At 43.3% G+C, this 21,151-nt stretch overlaps 1 protein-coding gene across 1 annotated transcript in view; it reads left to right on the top strand.

The window, feature by feature from the left end:
- syne2b (spectrin repeat containing, nuclear envelope 2b) overlaps positions 1–21,151 on the top strand; it is a 137,055-nt gene that overhangs the window by 85,619 nt on the left and 30,285 nt on the right. Inside the window, exons 81-105 of the mRNA XM_061251223.1 lie at positions 1,916–2,089; positions 3,441–3,560; positions 3,711–3,826; positions 4,003–4,141; positions 4,441–4,575; positions 5,051–5,206; positions 5,797–5,997; positions 6,452–6,556; positions 7,047–7,166; positions 8,085–8,285; positions 8,925–9,098; positions 9,728–9,859; positions 10,513–10,709; positions 11,554–11,689; positions 12,122–12,304; positions 14,351–14,503; positions 14,861–15,037; positions 16,060–16,215; positions 16,928–17,083; positions 17,454–17,624; positions 17,895–18,028; positions 18,162–18,366; positions 19,832–20,014; positions 20,601–20,720; positions 20,810–20,964. Coding sequence (XP_061107207.1) covers positions 1,916–2,089; positions 3,441–3,560; positions 3,711–3,826; positions 4,003–4,141; positions 4,441–4,575; positions 5,051–5,206; positions 5,797–5,997; positions 6,452–6,556; positions 7,047–7,166; positions 8,085–8,285; positions 8,925–9,098; positions 9,728–9,859; positions 10,513–10,709; positions 11,554–11,689; positions 12,122–12,304; positions 14,351–14,503; positions 14,861–15,037; positions 16,060–16,215; positions 16,928–17,083; positions 17,454–17,624; positions 17,895–18,028; positions 18,162–18,366; positions 19,832–20,014; positions 20,601–20,720; positions 20,810–20,964 — 3,899 coding nt within the window. The remainder of the gene's footprint in view (positions 1–1,915; positions 2,090–3,440; positions 3,561–3,710; positions 3,827–4,002; positions 4,142–4,440; positions 4,576–5,050; positions 5,207–5,796; positions 5,998–6,451; positions 6,557–7,046; positions 7,167–8,084; positions 8,286–8,924; positions 9,099–9,727; positions 9,860–10,512; positions 10,710–11,553; positions 11,690–12,121; positions 12,305–14,350; positions 14,504–14,860; positions 15,038–16,059; positions 16,216–16,927; positions 17,084–17,453; positions 17,625–17,894; positions 18,029–18,161; positions 18,367–19,831; positions 20,015–20,600; positions 20,721–20,809; positions 20,965–21,151) is intronic.

Genomic DNA, 21,151 nt, shown 5'->3' on the forward strand with positions numbered 1-21,151 from the left:
AGATGTACACTACTGTGCAAAATCTTAGGCACCTGTATAACATTCTGTACAGATAAGATTCTTTCAAAATTAATTAAATGAAAGGTCCTAAATAAACGTACTATACATTTTACATTACATTTTAGTAACTTGGCAGAATAGTTAAAAACTGAATCAAATCAATATTTTTTGTGACTACCCTTCTTCGTTAAAACTGCCTCACTTCTCTGAGATAGCCAACGCTGTCCTGCAGGGAGGTTGTTCCAAGCATGTTGGAGAACTTGCCACAGTTCTTCTGCAGATTTTGGTTGGCTCCTGCTTCTGATCTCAGACAGCCTTAATCAAGTTTTTATGTAAAAAGTAGTCAATTGCTTACAGTAATATGTTACTTTTAAAAAAATTAAATACAAAAATGTCTCTAAAATCTTTTAGAAAATGAATATTTGGAAATTTCACTAACACACACAAAGAAATAAGCATATATATAATAAAGTCTAGGGTGCCTAAGACAGTAGTGTAGTTGTATTTAAATGTCAGGGGGTGTGTTGAATTGTGGCCCTGATTGCTCTTTACGGGCTCCATGTAAAAATTTTGTAAAGGGATTAATTGGTGTAAATAGAACACTAATTTGAATGGAAATACTTCATATGATTTATGGATGTGGATAGCACATTCCACTTCTATAATGTATAAACACTTTTCATAATCTGTGCAAGCTTTGTTTTTTACGGATTCTGTGACACACAGCTGTTAACTACTGTATTTTTCTTACATTAATTTCACCCATATCTCACACACGGACCCCTATCTGTCTGTGTCTTTCATGGATATTATGACTCTATGTTTTGCAGCCTCCTGATGGGCATGTCTTAATCCCTTCGCTGTTGCACTAAATTTAAAGTTGAATTCCCTTCTGCTGAGTTGGCGCCTTTGCTGAATTCTTGTGTTTCGTAATTTCAATGCCAGATAGCTGTGTTATGAGGTCACAAAATTATTCGGTCAGGGTGAATTTATACACTCACTGAGCACTTTATCAGGAAGAAAGTATACCTATTTATTCATGCAATTGTGCCAATGCATACAATCATGGCGGTCAGGAGCTTCTGTTAATGTTCACATCAGCCATCAGATTCGGGAAAGAATTTGATCTCTGTAATTTCAACCATGGCATGATTGTTGCTGCCAGATGGGCTGGATTGAGTATTTCTTTACCTGCTGATCTGGGATTTTCATGCACAACAGTCTCTAGAGTTTACAGATAATGGTGCAAAAAAACTAAAAATATCCAGTGAGCTGCATTTCTGTGGGCAGAACCACATTTTTAATGAGAGAGGTCAGAGGAGAAGGACCAGACTGGTCAAAGCTGACAGAATGGTGACAGTAACACAAATAACAGATGCAGAACAGCATCTCTGAACACACAATGCCTCAAACCTCTAAGTGGATACGCTACAGGAGCAGAAGACTTAATACGTCTAAAATAATTGGTCTAATAAATACCTAATAAAGTTCTCACTGAGTGTATCTTAGTAGTGAAATTGAGCTAACTAAAGGAGTGGTTATTTGCTATCGATGTAGCCATAACAGTTCTGTGCAGAGGTTTGCGCAGCTTCATACACATAGCATTTCCAAACACTGTGTGTTGGCAAAGATAGACTGAAGGAACAGTAAGCTTTGAGATCTGAGCCTGTGATGCATGTTGTGTGCAGCCAATAAAAATAGATTTCAGGAATGGGAATTGTCCAATATTATATTGCTCAAGAGAGGACTGAGACCAGAATAAAATACTGTGACCTTATAAACATGTACACTGTATGTTCTCCAAGAGCATTAGATGCACTTAATGGGAAAAGCCTAATGACAATGGTGTCTGCTATTCAAAATTTATTTGAATACATTTAGGATTTCCCTCATGATGCCCTGTATATGTGTCCAGGACATGTTCCTGGAGATAGAGCAGAAGGTTGCCAGCCTGTCAGAGCTGGGCCAGCAGGAGGTTGCCAGTGGGGCACACCAGCAGGTGGAGGCCCTCTCATCTAAACTGGAACTGCTCAAATCCAGTCTGGTCACCTTCCAGATGTTACTGCAGGAGAGACAGAATGTGGAACAGGTACACTTTTGCCAGTACACATACCCAGAACATACACAGAAAGGCACACACAGATGCATAGTATTACAAAAATACATACTAGGGCAGGGCTATTCAACTCTAGGTCATGTGGTCTGCAGTGCCTGCAGGTATTTGCTCCAACCATGCACTACGCCACCTGGTTTCACATGTAATTCCTTGACTTTTGAATTTGTATTTGTCTTGGTGCTGTAGTTCATCAAGTTGTAGTTGTCTTGGTATAGGAGTTACGGACTGCCATAAGGCCTATCTACCTTGTGTGTTTCACTTGTTCATGGCCTTACAACCCATCGTATATGAATTGTACCATATCTGTTCAGGTGTTTGTTGTATGACCTTGATGAACTGTTTTGTACATTGCTTTGGATAAAAGCACCTGCTAAATAGAATATAATGTAAAAGTAAGTTCATTAGGTGGTGTTGTGCATGCATAGTGCAGACACTGTGGCTTCCAGGACTTGAAGTCAAGTAACCCTGACCTACTTGGGTATTGCTTTGGGAAATCATGGTTTTACCAATGTGTTTTATGGTGAAATATTGTTGTTTGTTAGAAAATGAGGTTTTCTGTAAATGACAGGTCTAATTTGTCTTTTATTTTCAGTATTGTGTATTTCTCAGTTCAGTTGTCATTTAATGTGAGCCAGTGATTTTGTACCGAGGCGAATAGCCTGTTAATTTTCAACTTACATTGTGAATCACAGTAATTGGTCTGTTCATTCTATACATACGCCATATAGCTGCAAATACAGCATATCTATTTCTCCTACACTTTTCAGCATTATAACATCCTTTCAAATAACACTAAAACTGGGTCTGAAACATTGAGGCCCGAGGAGATTTGCATGCAGAAACATCTATGCTCACACTGAACGCTCACAATGTGCCAGTCTGTGGAGGAGTCTTAACATTGATGGATTCTCCATTTTCCTCCAGGGGAGCAGGTGTACTGAGCCACTTAAAATAACCAAAATAATTACTGTCTGAAACTTTCTAAAATTAACACCGTGTGGAATCCTAATCACTCTCACTCAGAATTATTACTCATTTGTCCCCTACCCTAATGCACCACAGAATGCTAAGAGAACGTTTGGAGAGAGCAACTACCATCATTAGTCTGTTTTTAATGGTCACGCTCATCATTTGTCTCGCTCTTTAGGCCACAGATAGAACTCTTGAGTTGCTTTTAGAGAGGTTAAAATAAATAGGCTTCCTGTGGTATTTCATTTTCAAAATAATAGTGGCACAACATGTCATTACAGGTATATACTAAATTAAACTATGTGCAGGGTCTTGTAATTCACAGACGGTTTGTCCCCATGTTTTGTCACCGCAGGAGATGCAGCAGGAAGAGCATCCTCAAGAACGCGTGCTGAAGCGCAGTACCAGTGTTCACGAGATGCTGACCTCCACCGAGAGCAAGCTCACCAGACAAAACAGTCTGCAGCAGCAGAGGGTACAACCAAAAGATGAATTTGAATTTGTGGGAGCAGTGTTAAAAGATGGATTTGTGAAGTGACAGTATTCAGGGATGGGATCTAGCCATAGACCAGGCTGTATAGAGGTGGCTGTGTTTTGGTGCTGATGGTCTCCCCAAACTCTCCAGGAGTTGGAACAGGAGCTGAGTGAACAGAGGGACCTGACCAAGGCCATTGCGAGGCACAGCAGCAGATCACGTATGAACAGCCTGTCACAGGACAACCAATCACAGGCACCAGCCGGGTAAAGCTCCTCCTCCTTCTGCCCTAGTTGCCCTATTGTGGTCTGACTCCACTCAGGCTTTAGCACCTGTTAACTAATGCAGAACGCCACTGCTGTTCATTTTGATGTGAGGCCCGTTTCACAACTGGACAAATATAGATATCGACTGATTATACCGCTGTTACCGGGCCATTCAGGTCTCTTCCTGTCCCTTCAACTGCTCCCGCTGAGGGAGAAGAGGTATTCACGTCCGAGGAGAAGTGGGCACACCTTCACGCCCAGCTGGCTGCCAAACTGCAGGCCCTGGAGGGGAACGCCAATCAGGGCTCATCTGAGGTCAGTTTTTGGGAGGAGCGCTGTGAGGGTGGTGTGGTGAGGTGCTGTGTGGTTGGTGTGGGGCAGCCTGTAGCCTAGTGGCTAAGGTTCATGACTGGGAGTAGCCAGCAGCCACAATAAGATCTGCACAGCTTAGGGACCTTGAGTGAGGCCCTTAACCCCACATTGCACCAGGGGGGATTGTCCCCTGCTAATCAACTGTAAGTTGCATTGTATGGGTAGAGCGGTGAGTGGGACGCTTGATGTTTTTGTTGGGTGGGTGGAGGGGGAAGCACGTGCTGACAGCTCTCCCTCCACAGGTGACAGGCACAGCGGTTGCCGCGGGTAGCAGTGTTGCAGCGAGAGATCCCGGAACACACACTGTGCAGGAGCTGCAGACACACACCATACGCCTCAGAGAACTTGGCCACCTGGCCATGACCTCACAGACACAGGTAAGGACGGGCAGGTAAACACACTCTGCCATGATCCCCTGTTGCACTGCAAAAACAATCACATAAGTCACCTTTCAATAATTTTCTAAATAAGACTGAGATATTGCAAGCAGTAACTTAATACAAGTTAAATGGTAGGCATTTATATGGCACCTTTATCCAAAGCGCTGTACAATTGATGCTTCTCATTGACCCATTTATACACACACCAATTGTGTGGCACCATGTAAGGCACCAATCAGCTCATCAGGAGCAGGGTTAGGGGTCTTGCTCAGGGGCACTTCAACACACCCAGGGCGGGATCGAACCTGCAACCCTTCCGACTGCCATACGACTGCTTTTACCTCCTGAGCCAACATTGCCCCCAGTTAATATTAAGTCTCATTAGGAGACTAAAACACCTGCTAATATTTGCAGTGTGGTCAGTTTAATCTGTTGAACCGGGGTGCTGAATGGTCTGTGCTGTGTTATGCAGGCCAGCTCAGACGGGGATTGTGGCCTCACCCTGGAGGAGGATTTGTATCGTGAGCTGTGTGGAGTGGATCTGTCACTCTGCTCTGTCACAGACCTGCTACTGGCCCCCTGTGGGACTTGCCTGGAGGACCACCGGCTCCATCTGCTGCTGCTGGAGGTACTGCCTGGCATCACTGCCTTTACCCTGACTGCCATAGCCATGTTGAACAAGCATGCTGTGGGGAATGTTCGGAGGTTCCTCACCACAATATCACAGTGGAGAGCTATTACCATGTTACTGTATGCTGAAATGGATTGTGTATGTGACCAGTGTTTATGAAAATGGAAGGAATTATATAATTATTCGTCCAGAAACTGTTCGAAACATGGTGAGTTTACGTTACTGTACATGGAATAACGCCCTTACTGTGGGCATAAATCCTTATTTTCTGGATTTTACCTAAGGCCCGTGCAATAATGGTACTGTACGCTTTCAGAAATAAAGTGACAATGGAGATACATTTTTGTTCTTCAAGCATCAAACTTCACAAATGTACCCCCTAAAAGTACAGTAATGTTCTCCTTGGGTACAACTGAGTTTTCCAGGCAAAGAAGGTACAAATTAATTATATATTACTAGCTAGATATACAATTTTATGTACCTATAGCTGTGCCTTTTAATGGATTTTTTGTACCTTTATTTCTGAGAGTGCAGTGGCATGATGGGAGATGGAGGCAGCAGTTGAGTCATTTCTGTATGATTGACAGAGCCTGGCTGTGGAGCTGGACAAGCTGGGAAATGAGTTGGGCTGCCAGGAGTCAGAGGTGTACCATGCCCTGGGTTCGGTGGCCCCCCTAGCGGCCCCCTGTCAGGACCATCTGCTGAGCCGCCTGTCCGTCATCCAGACCCACCTCTTGTCCAGACAGGCCCAAATGCATACGCTCCTGGACCTCACTGATCAGTGCCAGGTGAGACGCGGCAGAAGTTTTTGTGTCTATATCTTGATGATTTTTAAGTGTAACCATTATAGAAATGAAACAAAATCACTGAATAAATTGGTCACCAAAGAGTCCTGGCCACAAAAAATAGATAGATAGATAGATAGAAGCTCACCATTAGGGATGTGTGCATGTGATAGTTTGAGTGTGGGAATGCATGGTCGGCTGCAGCAAGTTTCATGACCAAACCTGCTATGCACATTTCATGCACAACCTCAAGCCTTCTGATGGGCGTGAGACTGATTTAACACCTTTTCAGCTTTCAGTTGATAATCAAGAACTTCCCTTTGGTATTCACAAATTAACATTAGCTATTGGTCATGAAGAACGTTCTGTAACTTCCCGCTAATACATAACCTGTAGTTTCAGTTAGGGTAGATATAATGACAATTTTACTATTTCTTTGTTTCTCTAACCCCCACAGAGAGATATAAGAGGATTGCATGAGTCCTTGCTTGGTAAAAACTTGCTTTTGAACCAAACAATTAATGAAGCTTCAGGTCACGACCACCCTGGCAAACAGTTTCAGGTAAACACTTCTGCAGTGAAAATTGATTCAATTGTTCCCAGTCAAGACCAGGCTCTCCTGCTTTTCTTCAGCATCTGACATTTTAGCTATATTTCTTGATAATTGTATGAATGACAGCCAAAATCTATTCTTGTGTCCCAGCTCTAACTCAGCGACTCTGGATTATACTTGAGGACCATATGCAATATGGTGGGATTGCAGCAGCATGATGGGAGATGGACACAGCTGTAGAGGCATTTCTGTGTCGTTGACAGAGCCTTGGCATTCGCCATAATATTTACGGCAAAGACTATTCTTGTGTCCATACTCTATAAAACATTTTGCTATTATGGAGTCTAGAGTGAACCAGTGTTGGTGAATGCGGCCAATTAGCTCCATTTAGTCAGGGGAATTGGTGGGGGGGAAAAACTCTGCAAAACTCTGCCCACCCCTGCCCTAGCATGTCTTAATTAAAACTTGATGTTAAGCTGTGCCCTGGATGTGTCTGCAGGCTGTTCAGCAGCTCCAGCTGGATGTGCTGCTGCAGGAGACCCAGGTGTCTGCACTGAAGGGCAGGGTGGAGAGCCAGAGCCTGCCCACTGCTCTCATAGAGGAAGTTCACAAGCTGGAGGTACGACAGGCATTTACTCATATACATGACATACACAGCAGTAGTAATAACATTTTGTGTAATATTTTTACAGTAAATTATTTTATATATATATATATATATATATATATATATATATATATATATATATATATATATGAAAAAGTACCCTATATTGTTACATTACATGTATTCAGCTGACACCTCTTATCCAGAATGACTTACAGTTGATTAAACTAAGCAGGGCAAAATCCCCCCTGGAGCAATGTGGGGTTAAGGGCCCAACAGCTGTGCAGATCTTACTGTGGCTACACCAGGGCTTGAACCACCAACCTTGGGGGTCCCAGTCATGTACCTTAATCACTACGCTACAGGCTGCCCCGTGTCGTTGTAGAAATTGTATGAAGGAAATTAACATTGAATCCCAAACAATACACATTTTATACATTTATAAAAATAAATGCAATACAAATGTAAGAAACTACAAATGCGACATTCATCAGGGTTCAACTAGGATTATGAGGGAAGGCATGTGGTAGCAATTTATTGAAGCCAGTTTTGAAGGTACTTGGCAACAATAGTAATTTAGTTTTAATTATAGGCCTAAGATAAGTAGTCTGTGCATGTTGTATGTCAAATTTAATGAGATGTTCTGAAGTAATCTGTGTACTGTGTTGCCGAGCATGTTTGTGGTTTGTAATTAGGAGGTAGGAGTCTCAAGCTTATGTCCTGGAGGGCCACAGTATCTGCTGATGTTTATGATTGGCAAGCAGAAGCCAAATTAGGCCTCGGAAACAAGTTTTGCAGTCTCCTTAGCCAATTAATGACAATTAATTAGGCACTTAAGTGCGGGGACACATCCACAATCCAGCAGATACAGCGGCCCTCCGGGATTTGAGTTTGAGATCCCTGAGTCCTCTGTGCATTCTGGGTCTCCAGGATGTGCTGGATAGCGCCTGGAGCTCATTGCGGGAGCGGCGGGGGGAGCTGAGGGAGAGCCTGGAGCTTCAGCAGCAGTACGAGGGGCTGCTCCAGGGGCTGGCCAGCCTGGCGGAGCTGGGCAGGGAGCGTCTGGGCCGGAGCCTGGGCTTGGTGGAGCACAGCCGGGCCGAGCTGCAGGACCACCTCAGCCGCCATCAGGTGCTCACCTTATTCAGTACAGACCAACGCCCCGTTCCACAATGCGGAATTAGTTACTTAGCCAGATAACTGCACAAGAGAAAAACAGAAAACCTCAAACAGCTCTTTGTATTTCATTCCATGATCCAGATTTGGCCAGATGCTACTCAGTGCAGTTATCTGGCTAGCTCAGTAATAAAGGGAGTGATTCCTGAAATCAGATGCGGACACATTGTTATTTTCCATCATGTCACCCATAAATAAATGGTTAATTATCACATTGGTTAGTCTATAAAAGACACAAATAATGCAAATGAGCTGAGACAGTTTGACTCAATCAGCTTTAAATTTTCCAATGGGGTAAGAAAATTTCACTTGTAAACTTGTAGAAACAGTAACTTAAAACAAGCAAATAAACAAAGAGGAAGATTTTAAGGCATTACAAGACAACACTTGTTACGATTAACTTTTTTGCAGTGTGAGCAAATGCTGACTGCTAATTTAGAAAGGGTTAGCCACCTGAAAAACCTAAATCTTGAACTGGCATTCTCACACTGGTCAATCCGTGAAGAGTCCTAGACAACATCCTGACCTCGGTTCCGTTTGGAGAAGTGTCCAGGTACAGGCCTGCTCTTTAACGTGATGTCGCACGTTTCTCAGAGTTATTTCCAGCGCCTGGGGTCACACCTGGCTGCGGTGCAGCACTTCTCCCTGAGGGTCCCGGACAGCGAGCTGCGCGGGCGGGAAGGCGCTCTGGCACAGCTGGTGCAGGACGTCAGCGCTCTCCAGCGGCAGGCCCTGGAACACGGGACGCAGATGCGCACCACGCTACAGGTACCGGAGACTCAAACCCTAACCCTAAACCTGGAACACGGGACGCTACAGATACAGGTTATAGGTACCGGAGACTCAAACCCTAACCCTACCCCTAGAACACGCTACAGGTACAAGTTACAGGTACCGGAGACTCAAACCCTAACCCTACCCCTGGAACACGCTACAGGTACCGGAGACTCTGGCCCCCGTTCATCAACGGGGGACTGACCTGAGCTGTGAAAACATCATTAGGGAGAGGGAATATGAAATGAAAGGGTGAAGTGGTTGAAGGTTCCAATGTTCAACAAGGGCTTTTGGAACAAATGCTCAAAAGGTTTAATTTATATGTGTGCCATATAGAGAACAACAATGTGAAAAAATAGAAGAGGAGAGTCTAATTCACTGTATTACTGTGTGAAAGCACCCGGCCGGGGTCAAATATGTCATTGTTTTGGATTCAAATACTTTTCTACACTTTACTGAGCTTGTCTGCTGTATTGGACCCTTTTGGTCCTCTTGGTTGGCTCAATTGCACCAGGCAGAGAAAAGCATTTGAATCCAAAACAATGATGTATTAACCCTGGTCTGAAAAGCACCAGACCCGCCTTGGTTTGCTGCTGTGCTGAGGAGTTTGAGGGCTGTTACAGACATGGATGCACTTTGAGGAGAACTGCAGCATGCTGGGAAGGCTGCTACAGGAAGTGGAGTCCCGGCTGCCCAGCGTGGGCCTGGTGGAGGAGACTGAGGAGCGACTGCAGGAGAGGCTGTCCATCTACCAGGTTCTGCTGCCCTACTGACCAAAACCACTAGGGGGCAGTTAAGGGTTCTCCCATCAGAGTATATATTTATATGTAATTAATAGTTATTATGGATGAAAAGATTTAAGATGAAAAGTGTTACAGTAACTGTGTGAGTTCTGTGATTCAGGCGAGCTTAGCAATGCTTTCCATTCCAGATTTCTGAAAAGACTCGCACACTCATGTGATGCTCCAGAAACAAATAATAGCCTACTGGCCATGGCAATGGTTTTCAACATTTCAGCCATTTCTTTCCCGATCCTCATATGTTCCTGTGACCCAGCACCTTGCTGAAGTTTTTTGGTGTGCTTTCCTTTTTTCGAACATTAAAATGAGATTGATGAGAATGGCAAGTTATGCATCCCAATATTTAACAGAATGTTCCCCATATTCTCTCCCGTCTGAAATGAGTTGATGAACCAAAGAAAAATAGAAGAGGGCAAACTTCTTAGATCTTTCTGAAAAGATTCATGTGTTCCCCTTGCACAATTGGGTTCAGAGTAGTGGCAGAATTAGGGGCCTGTTGCCATAGCAGTGTGAGAGGTGGATTGGGGAGGAGGAGGAGGAGGAGGAAGGGGAAGGTGGGGGGGAGCGTGTGAAAGAGGAAGATGATAATTGAATTCTTTCTCTGGCAGCAAATGAAAGGAGTCCTGGAGGAGAGCGGGGCCCGGCAGTGCCTGGTCCTGGAGCAGGGGAGGGGGCTGCAGGCGGGGGGGCGGCGGAGGGACGTCACCGCGGCCCTGCGGGAGCTGGAGGCTCGCTGGCCGGCCGTCCGGGGGAGAGTGGAGCAGGACGCTCTCCGTGTGGACAGGCTGAGGAGGATCTGGAGCAGGTCTGATAAACGGCCATGACCATGCACGTGGCACCCATGCCGATTCACAATGTTTCACATACAGTATGTGTGGACGTTATCATTTTAAGGGTCAGTTACATTACCGTGTATGACCACGTTTTCATTCCATTAATGCCACGATGTCTCTGCCAATTTCTTGACTATATTATAAAAACAAAAATACGTTATATTTATAAACGTATCAATATAATTACTATTAATTGTTTTTTTTGCCGTTAACTGAATGATTACCTGCTACTGAATCAAACTGCCTACAAAAAATTGTATTCCAATATTTACGTGTAAAGGTAAATGCAGTAGTAGAATATACTGTGTGGATATTAACGTTTGTATTTTGTTGCACAAATGGTAAAAACAACATGTAACTTATTATAATAGCACTATTCGCGCTAGTTTTGTTTTCAGTTAGTTCTCATTTATGTTGTCCTCCGGAATGGAAATAAACATCCTCAGTCAAACTACCTAAATTCAGATAAATTTGCGTGATTTTCAAACAGAACTCTGCTTTTACTCTCCATCAATTTGACATATTGAGTCTCAAGGTCTCCCCTGCATAACAGGAAAAGATCGTATTGTACGTTCAAAATAATCGAGTTTAAAGATTTAAAGTGTGTGGTCTTTCTGCTTAAAAGCTATTCAGCTTTCCTTATAACAAGACCTGGTTTAGCCAGCTTTATGCACGCTAAATGGAGTTGGAGTTTAGAAAATTGGAGTGGATGATTCATTCCTCTTGCGGATTTGGATTGAGCCCATGTGAAGTTTATAAACAACTCTGAAGTAACACAACATCCCCCCCAAACCCCAAACCTTTCTGTTCCTGTAGGTTCCGGCGCGATTCAGTGGCACTCAGCGAGTGGCTGGCCGAAGCCAGGGAGCGTCTGCAGATGTGGAGACAGCGCTCTGTCACGGTTCCACCGCAGGACCTGGAGCAAATCCGCACTCATCTCGCCCAGTTCCTGGTGAATCAATTGCTTTTCTAGCTCTGATGCCATTTGATTAACTCCATGGGTAAAATTGTTCTCTCAAGTTGCGCTGTACTTTCACTTTTTTATATAACACTCTGGAATGCCCCCTTAACAAATGTGGATGTATTTTCCATGTTTGCTAAAAGCATTGTGATTATATTATTTCCTACTTTGTATTACTTAAGAGAATGTGAAAATAAAAACAGCCCAAGCTAAGTTTTAAAACAGCTGGTTGCTGGTTGACCAGTTAGACCAGTTAGACCAGCTCTATACTCAACATGGTTTGACCATCTCAATGTTATGTTCTGAAACGCTGTATTTTGAAACAGCTGGTAGCTGGTATTTCAACTTGGTCATAGCTGGATTTTACACTGGGGAACCAGTTTGATGACACCTGTGAACAGCGGCCATTTTGTCCACGTGCAGGTTTTCTACAAGGAAGTGGAGGCAAGGTCAGTGCTGAAGGCGTCGGTGGTGAGCACAGGCACGCAGCTTCTGCTGCTGAAGGACACAGACACAGGCTCCCTGCAGACACAGCTGACACAGCTGGAGCAGGGCTGGGCCCAGGTGCTGTCTGCTCTGCCTGCCATCCAGGAGAGACTGCATCAGGCAAGCGTACCTACTATTCACACCTTTTGTTATAATATCCACACTTTGCCCAAACTTTACAGTAGTATACAAAAAGTTGGGCATCCCTGGTCAAAAGGCCCTTTACAATTAAAATTTTACAAGTTTGGGAATGTTGTTAAGAAAAGCTTCTTTCTGGCAACTCTGCTATATAGGTCTTTGTTGCTTTAAGTATGTTGTATTGTTGTCCTGTGAACAGCTAGGCCTGTGTCTTCCAGACCTTGCCTTGAATTCAACTGTTCCATTTATGTGGAATTGGAAATATGCAGTTTGAAACATTGAAAGTTTTTTGTAGCCTTTTTAAAAAGGCTCAAAGAATAATCCACTTTTTCACATGGCTCCTTTCCTTTTTTATCATTTATAAACAGTAAAAAAATAAATAAAAAGCAATCTTGTTATAAAATGCAAAAAGGTCTCATGTTTAACATTTACAGTTCAGTAAAGTTCAAGATATTAATTGTTAACAGCTTGAGACGGGTGGGTGGGGGGTTGGACCCAAAATGCATGAAGTCCCGTCAGGGCTTTATTCAGGGAATGTCCATTGAGCGTAGTCGAAAAACAAGCAAAGTTCATACACATAAGATCCAGCCAAAACCAAAGTACAGTACTGAGGGAGAAGGCAGTCTCGAAATCGGTAAACCATGCAAAAAGTCCAGTAACCAGGAAAGCTGTCAGCGGGGCAGTAGTGCAGACGGATGACAGGCAGGCTCGGAGTCGAAGGCGGTGCAAGAGTCAAGACCGAAGTCCGCTCCACGGGGCAAAAGCACAAAGACAGCAGGCAAGAGTTTGTGGTACAACAAAACAGGAGTCAATAATCTTTGGTAAATAAACAGGCTGGGCTCATAACAGGTAGACCATGGCTGGCCAAACCGGCTCAACCGTGCACTGACTAACAGTAGCCAACAATTTCACAACAACATGACATGGGACTGAGCTTATATTCAGACGTAGACAGGTGCAGACAATTAGCTTGAGAGCAGTATGAGAATGGAAATCAGGTGTGGAGGATTGACAAGTTAACAAGATAATTAGTAATCATTTGTAATAAACCTATCCTGCCCTAGCGTTAGTAAAATAGTAAATGACATGCACAAGAAACATAAGGTTAACATGAACACTTGGTTAGAATGTTAATATTACCCAATCCTGATCTAAAGTTAGTAGATTAGTAAGAAGACAAGGGAAAATGAAACAATTAGGGAAGTGTGAGTGACAGAAGGGGAGAGAGAGAAAGCATGAATGCAAGGTTTGCGGAAAGACACAAAAAAGTGTATGCTAATCAATGAACGGGAAAACATAACATGAAACAAACATAAATCGTGACATAACCAGTTTGTGAACTGTTTACATGATGCTGGAAATAAAATCCTCCCAGGATCACAAAGCATTCAGAATAAATGTAATATTTACACGTGTATGTTTTAGAGCTGTGCTTTTACTAAGTCGACTTTTCAGTCAAAATACCTTTATTTATACTTCAAACACCTTAATAAAACCCATAAATAATACAGCGCTTTTCAAGGTACTCAAAGACGCTAAAAGATAAATGCAATCCATACTGATGTGTACACACAAACCTTGGACCTTCTGCCTTGAGCCGCCACAGTGAATTATATAAAGTTTATATTTGGGTTTATATTGGGCCCTGAAATATAAAAATATATATAAAACAATCTTTCCATGTGGTTGGTTCTGTCTCCAGAGTAAATAAGTCCCTTAGCCTGTTCCTCAGTGCCCAGTGTTCTATCCTATAGAGGATGAGGAAGGGAGGGATTACTTAACAGTTTTTTTTTCTCTCTCCATAATGACCTTCCTGCCTAAGTACCTATTATAATACCGACTCAGATGTGGCAATGTAGACCACAGAGATGGCAGTGATACTTGAATGATTCACTATTTCTTAATGCAATATATTCTCCATCTGAACAGTATGTACTGTGCCTGTGGCGTATCCAAAAAAGTTAAATTAACATCTTGACTCTAAAATACAAAGAAAATGAGTCTAACATGTTCCTCCCCCACTCTCAGGCGTTGATGGAGAGGGTGCCATCACGTGAGGCCATAGCAGAGCTGAACACCTGGATCACTGAGAGGGAGGTCATGCTGGAGGATGGGTTAAAATGGCTTCCCAGCCACAAGGGCTCTGCTGCCAGCCTCACCCAGGAGCTCCAGCTCCTCAAGGTACATGCCTCTCGTGTCTGTGTCTTATACTGTACGGCTTGTTTGCTCATTCTGTTCTCCGCAGTTACCCTGCTGCTTGTTTAGTTGTGCATTGTTTATTCTGAATTTATTCAAGTATACTTGGCCGTGAAGTGAAATACATATTTTTGTATTCAACCGTTCGGGTAGGTCAACTGATGATTTGCAGTAGTGACCTAAGGACTCAAGTATGAAATGTGAGCGGTTGTGTAAACAGTCAGATGTAATGTATAATTAGGTAATCAGTTTTTTCAAGCCAGTCTTGTGTGAATTTCACCAGGGCACGGTGGATTTTTATTTTTTATATAATGTACTGTATTTCTTACGTGTCTTCCTTAGGAGTACAAGTTGGAGATTACCTGCCACCAGCTCACTGTGGACTTCGTCAACCAATCGGTTTTACAGATCAGCAGCCCGGATATCCAGACCAAGCGCTATGAGCGCACTCAGTTTGCAGAGGAGCTGGGCTCCCTCAATGAGCGCTGGCATCACCTACAGGGGACCCTGAGCTACCAGGTTAGCCTCCTCACCAGGGGCCATTCTAGGATTTTAAGACATTTAAACAAAGTGTTGTTTGCCTCTCTCTTGTCTCTTCTCCTTCTTTGGAAATATTAATATTTAATTTTGTTTTTTAATCTCTCACTCTGACATAATTTTCGATTTCATTTCATTTAGAGATTCTCTGAAGTTAACAAACTACTGTCCAACACCAGCCAACTTTTTTTCTTTTGCAGACCACAAAATATTTTGGGCTAGGCTCAAAACATTTGGGGCTTAACAATGCCACTGCTCCTCACTGGTTACTAATCTCCTTAGTAACCAGTGTCACAGTGAGGTTGATCAGTTCATCAAATGCATTTCGGGGGTAATCTGCTATAATCAAAGTAGTGATACTGGGTGGCCAACAGAGGGCAGTTTTTTTCTCTGTAAAATTGTTCGAATGTTTTCAATAAGAGGAATGTGATTTATTGTGTTCTCTCGGCACTTCGGCTTCAGAAATACATGGATCCTGCTGTGTTTTCCATAGCCTAAATCCATGGTTACTGAGAATTGGCGATAATGAGCCGCTCACTCAGCAGGAAGGATTGTTACTTCCAGGCTAAATAGTAGCATTGAATTATTTATTTATTTATTTAATCTTGTGCGCAAATGTACAATTCAGGACAGTTATAAAGAACAAGTATTTAACCGATGTGCAGCGGGGCTTATGCTAGAACCTTACCTAAAAAGGTATATATACATTATTTTAATTTAAGGATACAAAGTGAGACATTACAAAAGAAGACTAAATAGAATATATATATATTGAAATATATATATAAAATGAAAAGAAAAATAAGCATTAAAAAAATAAAGTTCAGCACAAAACAAAGAAGAACCAATACATAGAAATATAAATAAAATGTTGAATCCATTATAATCTGGCTAGATCTAACAACAGGGACTTATATCTGTGTTTGAAAACCGTTAGGGAAGGAGAAGATGCAGCAAAAGAATGAAGTGTGCATAACTGTCTTTGACTGTGCTATTTCTCACAGACTAGACACATGGAGCAGCTGCTGCATATCTGCGCAGACCGGGAGAATAAACTGCAGCATCTGCGCCGCTGGCTCATTGGCCAGAGGGAAAGGATGCAATTGGCTGAGAGGCCTGCCAGTCGTTCTTCAGCAGTGAAAGCCCTGAAGGAGTGTGAGGTATGTTTCAGCAACACGGCTTAATTGTTATTAATGGCAATTTATTGGGATACGATAACTTACATATACATATACATATACATATATAAGGTGTTATCTATCTGTCCCCTGCCTAATTAACATGCAACAAAAGATTCGCTGAATGCTTAGTTCAATAATATGGCGACAACTGGAGCGGAGGGCACAAGACCGGAGAGGATGGAGGAGGTTCATCGATGGCCTATGTTCCTCAGGGAATTTAAAGGCGTAACTAAACTAACTGAGTTCTATAGATAGTACACTGTAGTACCAATAAAAATATTGATTTTGTGTAACTAGAGATTTCCTCTCATTCTCCCTCTCCTATCTGTGTCTGTGTATGTGTATGTCTGTGTGTATGTGTGTGTATGTGTGTATGTTTATGTGTGTATGTTTGTGTATGTTTGTGTGTGTGTGTTTGTGCGTGTATGTGTGTGTGCATATGCGTGTGTGTGTGTATGTGTATGTGTGTGTGTGTGTGTATTTGTATGTGTATGTGTGTATGTGTGTGTGTGTATGTGTATGTGTATGTGTGTGTGTGTCTGTGTATGTGTATGTGTGTGTGTGTGTGTATGTGTGTGTATGTGTATGTGTGTGTGTATGTATATGTGTGTGTGTGTGTATGTATATGTGTGTGTATGTATGTGTGTGTGTGTGTGTGTATGTGCTTGTTTGTGTATAATACACCACACAGGAGACAGAAAAGAAGCTGAAGCTCAAACTGGCAGAGCTGCAGGTGCTGAGAGAGCTGTGTCAGTCCCTGGATGAAGGCACGGAACAGGGGCATGACTGTGAATTTATCACACAGACCGACACTGTCAATCAGGCCTGTGCAGCTCTGCATGAGCAGGTATGCTAACCTGGCAGATCAAAGTAACTTTCAGAGCAAAGCTCTGCATACAAAGATATGGTTTATATTCCTTTGTCTGAAATAATTTATTTAATGACAGACACACGCACGTATGCACGCACACGCATATGCACACGCACACACACACAAGTTTATGTGTTATCCTGGACATAAATATGTGTCATAAATCTGTATCCATATGAAATGCGAGAAATGTGAAAACGTATCCACGAGTGCTGATTACCTGGCTGCTTTCGGCTACTTTCAAAGATACCTTCTGATATAATTGAAAGTAGGCAAATTAATGTCCTCTCCACGTGACATGGAAGGGAAGTGGGGCTCGCATGCTGATGTTGGCTCTCCCTCCCAGATGGTGGAGGTGAGGCAGAGGCTGCAGCAGGTCCTGGAGCGGTGGGGTCTGTTTGAGCGCAGGCTGAACGAGGCTGCGCTCAGCACAGCCAAGGCCCACTACATGTTGGAGCAAGAACGAAGCCCCCAGCTTTCCTTCAGCGCTCTCCAGAGCCAGGCCAATCAACTACAGGTCTCCCTCCCTTTGTTTTTTTCTTTTCTCCTCTCTCTCTCTCTCTCTCTCTCTCTCCCTCTCTCTGTTTCTCTTTCTCTCTCTATCAATGATCAAAAAGGTGAGATGATGTGATATGGAACAAACCCATAACATTTGTCACATATGATGCACACAGTTATTTTTGCCTTTGTGGGAACGCTAATCATTTGATGTTGATACACTGTCAGTTGACACACTGCGTATACTTGCATTGGAACTGCAGCAAATGTTATCGTTTCCTCTGAACAGCTCCTGCGGGAGGAACTGGAGAGGGGTGAGATAATATGGGACGCTCTGACTGTGACCTTTTCCGCTTTGCGGGACATGGTCAGCCCTGCTGCTGCACGTCTCCTGGCTGAGCAGCTCGAACGGGAGCAGACACGGTCAGTACTACTGTACCACGGTACACCGTTGCACTTTGCAAGCCACACCTTCAACACTTCCTTCAACTTCAAGTTTCCAATCAAACCTTATTCACTGCAGTGGCATAAGCCTCTATGACTTTGCTCCTACCAGGTGGAGGGTGGTGATCCAAGAGCTGACGGACGAGCAGCTCAGGGTTAAGGGCCTCCTCCAGCGCTGGCAAGGCTACAGTCATCTTTTTGCCGCCATTTCACGTCGTCTGAAACGGCACGAGGAGGAAACCAAAGAGCTGCTGAGTGCAGCGCCCTGCCAGGACGACTCTGTGGAGCTGATTCAGGCCCGCGCGGAGGCCATTACTGTGAGTCCCCAGTACAGGATCCCAGAGTGCCCATCTGAGCTATTTAAAAACATTTATTTGGAGGGGCTACCTCCCTGTTCATGCATGTCCGTATACAGTATAACGTAGCTGCTCATGGAGAGGGCTTAATAGAGTGAGTCCATCTTGGAAGTTCAGGGGCCGTTGCTCAGCGTAGCCATGTCCACCAAGAGACAACATGACACTCTGGGTGCCTCACAGGGGGTGACATTGGCTCAGGCGGTAAGAGCAGAGAAAGGAGAGGGTTGCCGGTTCGATCTCGCCCTGGGTGTGTCGAAATGTCCCTGAGCAAGACACCTAACCCGAAAATTCTCCTGACAAGCTGCTTGGTACCTTGCATGGCAGCCAATTGCCGTTGGTGTGCGAGTGTGTGTATGAATGAGTGAACGAGAAGCATCAATTGTACAGCGCTTTGGATGAAGGTGCTATATAAATGCCAACCATTTACAATTTAACAATCTATATCAGCAGGACATAATTGTCTTTATCCCAACATGTGCATAGTGTATATCCTCAAAGTAGGCCTACCAGAGTTTGTTCACAATGCAAATGTGTATTGCATTTCAATATGTGTCACTATAGCAATTGCATTCAATTAAGTCACTGAATAATACCGGCCTGACAAGTACAGTACATACATTAATTTCCGTTTAACCCATTATGGACCCTATAGGCGCCCTATAGAAAACCCATAGAAAGACCTGGGAATCACAACACATTTCAGCGGTCGTGTGTCTTGAAAAACGGTCATATGATCAAATACAACGCTGGCATCACATCTGTCTGTTTAGCAAGATGTTACGACTAGGTTGTATTTTTCTGTTAAGGGAGATATAATGTGCAGGTCGCATCCGCCCATAAGGGGTTAATCTGTGTCTAATATATTTATAGCTAATTGATGTTTTCTTTTTTGTGAGCTCGTATCATGCATATCAACATATTAATAGAAAGCAGAGGAGTGTAGGTGCACGCACAAGGCTTGGTTGTGGCAGACGTCCTGTTCATCACCAGAGACATGCCATTACTGAGCAGGGATAAAAATACCAGTGGTTGTTCCAGGAAATGTTTGTTTTTCCCATTTTCTGCGTAGAGCTGATAGAGAGTGAGATGGCGTATTTCTACTTCCTCGTTAGGTAGGATTTTCTGATTTTGAGTGTTTTTTCAAGATTTAAAGTAGTAATGAAAAAAGCTAAAATATTAATCTAATAAAATCAGAATTTTGGCAAATATGCCATCATCTTCCAGAATAAAAATAGATAGCTAGTGCAAGAGAATAATCTGTTTAATAATTTCTCCAAATTATCCCAGGTTTGTTTGTTTTTTTCATTATCAAATGGAAAAATATCATATAGATATAGGTGGCATTGGACTGCATTGTTATGTATTTTCAGTATGTTGTTTCTGTCTTACAAATCTGTGCTGTGTTCACATCCTGTTTTTTTTCCAGGGTCTGCAAAAGTGCACAGATGAGCTGCAGAATAGTGTGGAGGAGGTGCTGGAGGCTTCGAGAAACCTCATAGGACAGATGGAACCCGGAGCTGCTGTCTTCATCCAATCAGAGAGCCGTCTGCTGGCACGCAGTGTTCTGCAGTTGGCCGAGGCACTAGCAGGGAGAAAGGAGCAGCTACAGGTAGGACCACTATATTACACGTGGCCTCACCAGTGTCACTCTGCTATCCCACTAAAGTAATCTCTGAGTACGGCAGCTTAGCTAACCTGCTACGTCTGCCCTCCCTGTGCCAAGAACCGGACTTTCCCGGATAATGAACTATATTCGTTATCTGCATAATATTTTTTTACAAATAATAATTATTTGTAAAATTATTGATTTAATGATTAATTTAATTGATGTACATATTACATATAATACTGCTGTTAAACTTACTGCTTGCCCACTTAATACTGCTGTTATACTCACTGCTTGCCCAGTGCCAGCCGGTGGACAAACAAATTTTTACTTGTCTCCACTGTCGCCCTAGGCTTGCTTGACAATTTGTGTTGTAAAAATTGAATTGAATTTAAATGAATGTGGCACTGGTCATCATGAATACTCAAACTAATATATTCTAATAATAATAATATTCGCCTTTGAAAAATCACAACTGGACACTGATTCAGAGATTACTAGAGCACAGAGAGGGGTTCAGGAGACAGCAGATGTTTTTTGAGGTCTTGGCCTATCTGCTTATCCCCGACACGTGACTTTGCACGTGTAGGAGGAACTGGAGCAGCTGCAGGAGCTCAGTAGCAGCCTGGACTTCCTGGAGAAACACCTGAAGGACTGCGAGGGCAGAGTGACTGTGGCTCTGGACATTAGCGACGGGGATTTTGCTAAGGTGAGTCAGCCTGCCTCCTACTCAAAGAGTGTCTAGCCGAAGCTTTTTTTTAACAGTTCCCCGTAGTAACCATCTCCCTCACCCATCAGACGGACCTGTTAGCGCTAAGCACGCTGTCTCCGGACCTGGATGTCTTGAATGAGCTGAGCTACCGCCTGTCCCTCAGTGACCCCGTTTCCCGTAGGCTGCAGACACTCAACAGACGGTGGGCACTGGCCTCCTCCCTTGCGCTGGAGCAATGCAGGTGAGTCAGCACACTACTGGGAAAGAGCTTCTCGAAGAGCATCAACCTCTCAGAGTAGCCATGCAGAAATGTTCCCAAGAACATTATATACGTTAATTGAAATGGATTCATTGGCAAAACCGTGTATGGGAAGTAATGTTTGTTATAGCACTGGTACCATCAATTACTTGATTTTCTATTTTAACAG

This window comes from Conger conger, chromosome 1, assembly GCF_963514075.1.
Source record: "Conger conger chromosome 1, fConCon1.1, whole genome shotgun sequence".
NCBI classification, from domain to species: domain Eukaryota; kingdom Metazoa; phylum Chordata; class Actinopteri; order Anguilliformes; family Congridae; genus Conger; species Conger conger.